The sequence below is a fragment of the Anneissia japonica genome, unplaced genomic scaffold (assembly GCF_011630105.1).
Source record: "Anneissia japonica isolate Jap-2015-1 unplaced genomic scaffold, ASM1163010v1 scaffold873_len73001_cov207, whole genome shotgun sequence".
NCBI lineage: Eukaryota > Metazoa > Echinodermata > Crinoidea > Comatulida > Comatulidae > Anneissia > Anneissia japonica.
Window position 1 is genome coordinate 2,101 of NW_022723869.1, and position 10,209 is coordinate 12,309.

The 10,209-nt window shown below is 36.8% G+C and overlaps 1 protein-coding gene across 1 annotated transcript; it reads right to left on the reverse strand.

Moving 5' to 3' along the window:
- Window positions 1-4,633: 4,633 nt before the first annotated feature.
- Window positions 4,634-5,957, reverse strand: LOC117112389. Its single transcript, XM_033255460.1, has 2 exons — window positions 5,168-5,957; window positions 4,634-4,811 (listed from the first exon to the last, which is right to left on the reverse strand). The coding sequence occupies exons 1-2, from the start codon at window positions 5,787-5,789 to the stop codon at window positions 4,744-4,746; spliced, it is 690 nt and encodes a 229-aa protein (XP_033111351.1). The 5' UTR covers window positions 5,790-5,957; the 3' UTR covers window positions 4,634-4,743.
- Window positions 5,958-10,209: the final 4,252 nt, after the last annotated feature.

Consider the following 10,209-nt stretch of genomic DNA (forward strand, 5'->3'; position numbering starts at 1 on the left):
GCTTCTTTTGTTTATGTTCTCTATATAACCTTGTTCATCCTACTACCCTACCAGTACCTGATGATGACCTATGGTCGAAGGTACTAGTACAATAAATATTTTATTTTGAGACAGATACAGAACTTTGTTTGACTTCTTATTTTACGTACAAATCTGTCTAGGCAGCAACTTTTAATTTACTTGGATATATATATGTATATATATATAAAATAATAATAATAATAATAATAATAATAACAATAAAAGAATAAACAGTTCAACAAATAAATAAATAAGGAAATCTCAACATGCAACAGTCGAAGGATTAATTCCAGCCTATACGTAGCTGGTTCGTTGTTAAACAATTTGTATTAATGTATGAATTGGTGACTTTCTAAAACATTCTGTTTTTAGTCCCAGGATGATTCTAGGCCCTCTTTTGTACTCATTCAATTTGATGACTATGACGTCAAGAGACGGCTCCATGCCAAACCGGGAATGCATACTCTAATAAGGGGCGTAAGTAGCTAAGGTAAACACATGTTATATCATCTACGGAGGCTTTGGCTCTGCGTAATATACATAGCGTATATAATCGTCGAGATGCCTTGCTAATAATATGGCCAACATGCAAAACACATTTTAAGTTGTCCTGGATGGTAACACCTAATAATTTCATGTGACAAAACTTAATATCTTCTTTTTAATTACTGCATTTTCTTTGCAGTCTTCCGGATCAACAAAAACATCCATGTTAAAGCAATACAAGTACTGCTGTACTCCACTATTAGTATTTAGACAACCCAAAAAATGACAGTAATATATTTTATGAGGCACCTTTTGCTATACAGATCATTCAAAATTCTCCCATCCCCCCGCCCCCACCCAAAGACTCTGTAGTAGACGCAGTCCCGCTGGGAGATTATTTTTGTGGCTTGCTATGGTCCAAAATGTGCTTTTAGACCCAACATTAGGGATTGGCAGTCAAAATAACGTTATTTGGATAAGCAAGTTATGATTTTTTAAATATTTTTAATCCGACGACCTAGTCGTGCATAGAACAACATGGGGTCTAGGCCTGTCCGACGGAGGGGAAAATTCCCCCTGCCACACTGGCCCACCACTGTTTACAGCCAACCCGGGTCCAGTGGTGGCACTACAGGAAAGGGGAGGCCGTCGGGGAGGCTTTTCCACCCACCAGCCAAAAAACCACAATTCATCGGGGAGAAAATAGAAATTATATGTATTTTCTACATTTTAATAGACTACAAATTCGACTAAATAAGCATTTGAAACTCTTACGCTGTCATATTTTTTATGGCACCTAGGCCTTACGGCCACTGTGGTCTCTGCCAGAAATCACCTCCCAAACCACCAAAATGCTATAATCTCAAGATAAGATAAGATATAAGATAACTTTATTATTCCATTAAGGGAAATGCTTTGCTCGTCATAAAAAAAATATATATAAAAATATACATGAAAACAGCCATCAAAAGATATATTAATACTAGTGTTTGCTATTATTATCATTATTACTACCGTTAAATTAATTATTATCATTATAATTATTATTATTACTATTATTATTACTATTACTACAATTGCAATAGTTCTCATCATCAGATAAATTCAATACAATATAACACTGAAAAATATAGTATCTTCTTGCCTTCTTGTTGAGCTGGATGATGCTGGAGTTGATAAAGGACTTGGCATAGTAATTTGTTTTTGTTTTGAGTAGCCTCTTTCTACCACTTGGATTAAAGTTGGTGTATAATAACCTGATGGAGAGGATGACAGGCATCTACCTGTAACTCAATCCTATCAAAGTTTTTCGGAAGATGTTCTAAATACACCTCACTGATGGTTTCAAGGTGTCCTTTATCCACTCTGGTAGCATTACCAGCCCAGCAAGCGAGGAAATACGTCCAAACACTTCATATAACAGCTCTAAATACTGTAAAGTAAGATGGTGGAACGTGTTGTTACATAAATGAGAGATGGTGTTCAGCTATAACAGTCTTAAGAAAAGTTTGTACAACTGACTATGAATTACTGTCATTGTCACTTAGGCCGTTTTATCTGCCAAGAGAATTTAGATGTATTAAAATTATCATTGTTTATGTGCCTGGAAATTTTTTTGGTTGCTCAGTGGTGTAATGATGGGCCCGGGGGCATTGTGTATTTCTGAAACTGGGGGCCCTTTTTGGGTCCTGGTCATCAATTCCATCGTGGGATTTTAGATGTGCATTGTTATTCTAATTTTTTAACGATGGATCCAGAAAATTGAGGCCAGGGAGGGACTTTCACAGTTGGAGAGTCTATACCACCTGAGACCCACCATGGTTGGGGCTGCGGTAAGAAAATGTATGAATATGGCACTTTTAGATGGCCGGAAATGGCACTTCACAGACAAACTTGTGAATAGAATTTTATTTTTATTGACAAATTTAGTGGGGCCCCGGGTCAGCAGCTCCCCCACCCCACACTCTTTATTCTGCCACTGGATATAATATGGTATGTCCTACAGTCGATTTCAGACACACATTATGCCGTTGCCCTTGTGGCATTACTCACTCACAGACTTCAAATTGTGAATATAATTTTATTTTTATCTCCATTTTTAACGGGGCGCCCTCTCTTTAATCATTATAATAAGATATATGCCCTACATTCGATTTCAGAGACACATTATGGTGTTATTTATCAACGAAGTCCTTTTTGGTCAGGGTGCTAGATCAAGGAACCTATGTGTAGGGCCCCTTCGAGGCACCTAGAATTCAGGGGCCCTGCGGACCGCCACATGAGAGTTACACCACTGCGGTTGCTGCAAACGCTATTGCTGATCATACACACTAACTTCAAGCCCATTCTCCTGAGAATCCTATTTTATTTGTAGGTGATCTAAACCAGTGTAAATTTAATCGTGTGCTCCCAAATTTTAGACAGTATGTGTCATGTTCAACAAGGAGAGAAAACACACTTGACTGTTTTTATTGTAACATACTTCGTGCTTACAAATATTTTAAGGATTGGTGCAGTAATACACTAAGACTGTACAGGAAAGGCCAGCAACGACTTCATATGTTACGGCAACTTAGGAAATTTAATATTGATAAAAAAATTCTAGAAATGTTCTACCAATCAATGATACTCAGTGTGATTCCATTCTGTAGGATTATATGGGAGGTTAGCTTATATGAGAAAGATAAGGGATTGTTGGCAAAGATTACCAGAAGGGTGGGGCGTGCAATAGGAGTAGATTTTTCTAAGCTCAATTTTAAATATGATGCAGGTGTTCTCTCTTTGGTAAAACGCATAGTTTCTCAAACTGATCATCCACTATACAACGAGTACAAATTTCTCCCATCCCATATCCGTATTCGCTCCTTACCTACTCGTACTAAAGTTATAAGAAATCATTTGTCCCACATTCTATTTTAATTTACAACAAATATGTTGAAAGATAATTTTTTCTACCCATGGAGATAACACCTGGATCAAACCAATCTAATTATTAATTAAATTGCACAGTATTACCTAATTCAGCTTTTTATTTGAATAGTAAATATGGAATTGAAAGATTGAATGAATGAATGAATGATTCTCTATAGAAAGAAAGGGATATGTACACGCATCACAGGTGCTAAATAGCTGCTGCCAAACAGCAGCTAATAGATTGACTTAAATCACTGATTCCTGTACAAAATTTATCTTGAATTTTGGTGAAACAGTCTTTTCTCTTAAATTGTGGGCTAGACCTCATTGATAAATTTTGGTAGATCTGTAATTTTACCATTGTATCTTAAGTTGGTTTTCTATGCTGTGCTCAGGCTTCATAGTTCATTGTTTACAGTGCTTACATTTAATTAGGAACCCGTATTGTCCTTTGTACTAGGCCTTCACACTTGGCTGCTTTTTTCAGCTGGACTTGCATATTATATTTATCTTAATAAGCAGTTTGTGTTTTCAGTATGTGCTATAATTCTCAAAGTTACCCATAGGCCGACCAGCCCTCCTTAAACTAACGTTACGTTATCTGACTATATTAATTGGATTAACACATTATCAAGGATAAGTACTAAGTGTTTAACACTGGTGTCCTTGGATTCAATTATGGGTAAACAGATTAGTTGCCTTTTTTATGAGGTTTAAATTGTTCTTTACCGCCGAAAGTGCGGTATTCTAACGTTAGTTTAAGGAGGGCTGGTCGGCCTAATGGTGTTTAGCTTACGTAGTTGGAGTATACAGTATTAAGACCATCACCAGAAATATGTTCTAAATTGAAAGAGCTTGGTCTGTTTCATGTTAGGGGCCGGAGGGCATATGCAATAACACATCCCTGTCTTTAATAGCTCCGACATTATGTTAAATTTCCCACACAAATACTGTACAATCAAAACACTGCCACTTTTATTCATTTTATACACTACCCGGATTTTATGCGATGCATGTTTTTATGCTGATGATGTTCAGATCTACAATTCTTTTTTACCAGCTGAGTGTCCCGCAGTCATTTAAATCCTGCACTAATGTCAAATATTGGTCAATAACAAATCATTTGAAACTCGGTGACTCCAAATCCGAACTCGTACACATTTGTCTCTCACTTTTCCAATCTGAATCATATAACCAGTGTACATATCGGCGACTCGTTGATGAATGTGTCTGCTGAAGTCCAAAACTTGGGTGTTAAGTTTGATTCATCACTTTTAATGAAAAGCCAAGTGAAATCTGTATGCTCTTCAGCAATCTTGGGCATTAAAAAAATTGGCAGCATCCGTAGATTTTCTGGACGATAGATCTGCTGCGATTCTGATACAGAGCTTCTTGATGATGACAATATGGATAATGGAGGAAGTGAAAGTAAAGAGTCTGAGATTACATATTTTGACACTGAAATTGACTATGATGACCATCCATTTAGTGATGACAGTGATATTGAATGTCAAGATGATGATTAGAACATGCTAACCTTATAGCATAACATTACCAGTTACTGAATTGGTACATTTTTAAAGTACAGCTTTAAAGATGTTATTACTTCAATGCACAATATATATAATATAATATTAATAAATTATATTACATGTATGTTGTACTAATGTTGTATGTATATATTGTAATGTATAATACCGGTATTTATTATTATTCCATTTATGACGTAAGTTGCAAAGATTTGTACCTTCGTCGTGCCTTTCTTCCGCAGCAGTTTGTACTGTGTGGCCTCCTCCATGATTGAATACACTTAACATTACATATGTGATACCTCTGCTGACGGTCGATCTCCTTTTCTCTGATAAACATCGGTATTCAGAAATTGATGAATACTTAAAAATGCATTCATGGTGAGAGAATAAGATTTGACTTTTCGAAGCACTAATTTTTCGTCTCGAACGCTTTGTACCGTCTGAACTTTTCTCGTCAGTTGGTCGTTTCAGATGAGCTGAAAATTTTGTGTAGCAAGCACGATGATATCCATGGATAGTGCTGTCAAAAAATTCAGGAATATTTTGACAGATGTCTTTAAACTTATAAGGAAAATCATCTGGGAAGTCGTTTCTTATGTCACGTATCTCGCACAATCGTCGGTACCGCTCCTCGTTTACATACGTGAAGGTATCCTTTATCGTAATAGATGCCAAGTGTATTATACACGTTTGTTCCTCTACCACTGGTTTACTTGTCTTCTTTTTGCTTTTCGGCATGGCTACAATTACGGATAATAGAATATATACATAATATAGTGAAATCTGGATGTCTCTTTTATCCCCCATAATGGGACACTCATGATGAAACAACAACATAAAAGCTTCATAGCGCGATAAAGCTAGAATGGGGTCAATGTCTTGGTTATCAACAACATACGAAATTAAGACACATTGATATACAGTATTATTTTTTAATAGCTATACCAACCTTTTATTAAGTTATATCTTCCTGATATTACTCTTATTGGCAAATACAACAGTAAATTGAAGTCTTAGACCACATGCAAAGAAAATACGCCATATTATAACGATTAAGCATGGCCAAACTCTTTATTTTTGTACTTCCACTCTGTTACGAAACTACTCACATGGTTGAGGGCGCAGTTTACTTTGTATGGAAAGCCACTTTTACTAGTTTTTAAACTATACATCATTATATATATTGCTTGTTTATTCAGGATTTTTTCTTTGATTATAATATGTTTTTATGCTGATGATGTTCAGATCTACAATTCTTTTTTACCAGCTGAGTGTCCCGCAGTCATTTAAATCCTGCACTAATGTCAAATATTGGTCAATAACAAATCATTTGAAACTCGGTGACTCCAAATCCGAACTCATACACATTTGTCTCTCACTTTTCCAATCTGAATCATATAACCAGTGTACATATCGGCGACTCGTTGATGAATGTGTCTGCTGAAGTCCAAAACTTGGGTGTTAAGTTTGATTCATCACTTTTAATGAAAAGCCAAGTGAAATCTGTATGCTCTTCAGCAATCTTGGGCATTAAAAAAATTGGCAGCATCCGTAGATTTTCTGGACGATAGATCTGCTGCAATATTGGTCCATGCATTTGTACTGTCAAAGCTGGATTTATTGTAATAGTCTGCTCAACGTTCCAAAAACTCGCATTTTAAAACTGCAATGTGTAAAAAATACTGCTGCTAGGCTTGTCTCACGCTCTAAGCCATTTTGCCGCATTACACCAGTCCTTCATAACTTGCACTGGCTAACCATTAATCAATGAATTGCTTTCAAGATCCTGCTGTTTACATACAAGTTCATTCACAATCTTTCTCCATTATTGAGAAGGTCGTTGTCTCTGCTTTAGTACAGCACCTATCATCCAATAACTTATTTGATCCTTTTCAATCCGCTTTTGCAAATCGTACAGTATAGAGACGGCAAATCTGAAAGTCAACAATGATATTATGCATGCCTTGGACAATGGTCTCTGTGTACTAACAGTGTACCTTGATCTGTCAGCTACATTTGATACCATTGAGCACTGTATCCTCATCTGTAGGCTTGAAGAAATTGGTATTTCGGGCATGGCATTAGCCTAGTTCCGCTCATATTTATCATCTAGGCAACAATCAGTGTGGATATCTACCTCAGTTTCAGTTCCTGAACGTCTAAACTGTGGCGTGCCTCAAGGTTCCATTTTAGGGCCCATCCTTTTCTTATTATACATCCGTCCTCTTGGGCATGTCATTTCGAAACATGCATGCATAATATCACATGTGTGCAGATGACACCCAACTGTACATAGCATTTAAGCCAGTCACTTGACGATGTAGTCCGATCTATGGAAGCATGTTTAAATGATGTGAAGTCATGGTTGGCACTGAACATGCTATGTTATAACACTAGTAAAACGGAAGCATTGTATATCCGCTCACGCTATCGCAAAAACTTACCGAATGTATTCTGCATTGGTGTTGGCGATACCACTATCGTTCCATCTGTTCCTGTTCGTAATATTGGCGTTTGTTGACTCTACAATGACGCTTAAAAAACATGTAACCAACATTTGACATGTTTTGAGAGATCTCATTATGTTTGCTCTATGGTAAGATCGGGACTAAGTCCTGCCCAAAAATTATTAGTGCGTCTTATTACATGGAAACCATTTTGAAATCTTTGGTAAAGCTCTGGGTGCTCATCTGGAAGTTTCAGCATCTCTTCAAGGAAGAAGTGGGATGACCTTAGATAATGGAAATTACCGCTTGAGGCTAGAATAGGTAGACTGTCTTTGATGGATTTTAGCAACAAGTTCCAATTGCCAGAACGATCTGCAGCCACCAATTCATGTAATTGAGAAAAAGGCGTGATGTTCTTGATTCAGATCCTAATGATGCTTTCAAGTCATTCAACGATCCTTTGACGTTACATCTCTCTGGGATGTCCTTGATGGTTGCTTCGTTTCTTTCAATCTTAGAGTAGATGTTTTCAAGTTCTGTGACATGGTTGCCCTCTTCTAACATATTTATTAACAAAATATTCAAGCACTTTTCCATCAGCAGATGACCTCTGAATGCTTTGTTAACTGTTTTGCCAGTAAACATATGCTGTACCACATTCTCACCATATATGGTGGCGAGTATCTCTTTCAAGCCACTGCCTTCCATCAGCTTTCCTATTGCTCCAAGGAGGTCCATGAGGTAGTGAAATCCACCCATCATGACAACTACATTTCGGTTCTGGAGAGTTCAAAGTTATTTCTACCGCTTTCCAGTAGATGGCTGGTCAAATGTTACCACTGTATCCTGGCCATATTTCCTCGCAATAGTTGATACATAATGTATTGCTGAAAGTAAACACGATCTGTCACCAGAATACAAGTCAATCATAGGCAGGAAGTGAATTTTAGAAACCCCCGGAAACTTTTCCTGGTTGTGCACTGTTGCCATGATTCCTTGCCACATGGGCATTGGTCGATTAAACTTATAAAACTGAACTCCCATAAAAGATCACATTTCAATTAAACTGCTTGTAGCTCTGGTAGCTCCTTGAATTTCTTCTCCAGATGTCTCTTCCCATAGCTATATTGGAGAATCGGTATCTTTGGGGTTGAACTGTGATTGTCTTTTACTGGTTTTATACAGCCTGGTTTGTCATCTTCTTGGCTGGTGTAGTTGCCGCAATTATTCCAAGACCGTGGAAGCTTCCCTTCCCATCCAGTGTGTTGGTTTTATGGTCGACATTGTACTAGGTTAGCTAGGCCTAGGCTACTACATTTAATTAATACATATATTATGGGAAACTTACCTAATACTGCAAATGCTTTATATTTTTTCTCAACATTCCCTCAATTTAACAACAGGCTGTCACTTTTAAGCTACTGACTCCACCATATAAAAAGAAAAGTTTGTAGAAAAAAGTTTGGAGCATGTCATGCTTGGCTGCCCAGTCTAATAATTTCCAAGCTGCTCTCTGATTGGTCCATAGTTGTATCAGATTTATCTTGGATTCTCATCATTTCTGTGGTGCTTACAAGTGGTCATTAATTAATGGACTGATTTACTTTAAGAAAACTGGTTTTGAGAGGCTGTTGTTTTGCTCTAAAAATCAGTGAAGAATACATTTGTAAGCCTGAAGAATATAATTGTCTGTTGACACCCAAAACATACAGTACACCACATTTTTATGTTTTGTGTAGACACTATTTTTTGTGCTTCTGGACCAAGTGGTTAAAGAGTAATGACCATATATTGTGTAAAGGTCAATGACCTTTGACCTTGAATATTTAGTCAATGCAGAAGGTGGCAAAAATACTTTTAAAAAAATTATCCCAAAAACATAGATGTTGCCACTATTTTTGTCCATGTAGGCAAACTGGTTGAGGAGTTATGACCCTCATAATTGTATAAAGGTCAATAACCTTTAACCCTTTTATTAAAGTTTGTTCAAGGTTAAATAGGATTTTTGTCACATTTAACCTGTACTAAATGGGAAACTCATAAATTGATGTGAACTTGAAAACTAGTGAAATTGGCTTTCCATATAGTCAACTACGCCCTCAGTTTTGGAGATGCTTATACTTATTCTGTAAATCGGGTCCCGATTCTACTTTTAAACCTTGGTTATGAATGCAATTCATTTTCTTTAACATTTAATTGTTTATATACATTTTTAATTAATCGGGGTAATTGATACTAATAAGTGAAAGTTTGCTGCGTAGCTCTACATGTATATGATATAAACAAATGGATAATTTAATACTGTATTAATTTTGATGAAATAACTTCATACAAGTATACGCTGATACGTACTCAATAGGCCTACAACCGTCGAAGGGCAGATACAGAACACTTTGTCAGGATCAGGATCAACATTATCATCAGATAAGGTGTAAAGGCGGAGGACATCATGCTAGTTTTCACATAAAATATTTAACTTACTAATTAAGTTCACACCATCTCTCAAATAATGGTGTCGTTTTTATTTAAATATTACTACTCCAGATAATGTTGTCTGCAGGTTGGCAAATCGACAGTAGGCCTACATTGATGTTACACTTCATCTTTTTCGCTTTCACTGTCGTATTCGGATTCGTCACTGCTATCATCAGAATTAAAAGAATCATTCTCTGCAATGACATCAACCACTTCTGTTGGAAGTATATCACCATCACACCAAAACAGCTCGAGCAAGCCATTGTCACTAACGCACCATCCGTGGTTATCTTGGGGTTTAGGTATAGACCGGGAGCCCAGAAAATTTAATCATG

Excerpts from the sequence above, each read along its gene's own strand:
- LOC117112389 (XM_033255460.1), bottom strand. The coding sequence starts at position 5,789 with ATGTTGTTGTTTCATCATGAGTGTCCCATTATGGGGGATAAAAGAGAC. Across the intron at positions 4,812-5,167 it reads GGAAGAAAGGCACGACGAAG|AAGCTCTGTATCAGAATCGC; the intron begins GTACAAATCTTT and ends GTCATCATCAAG.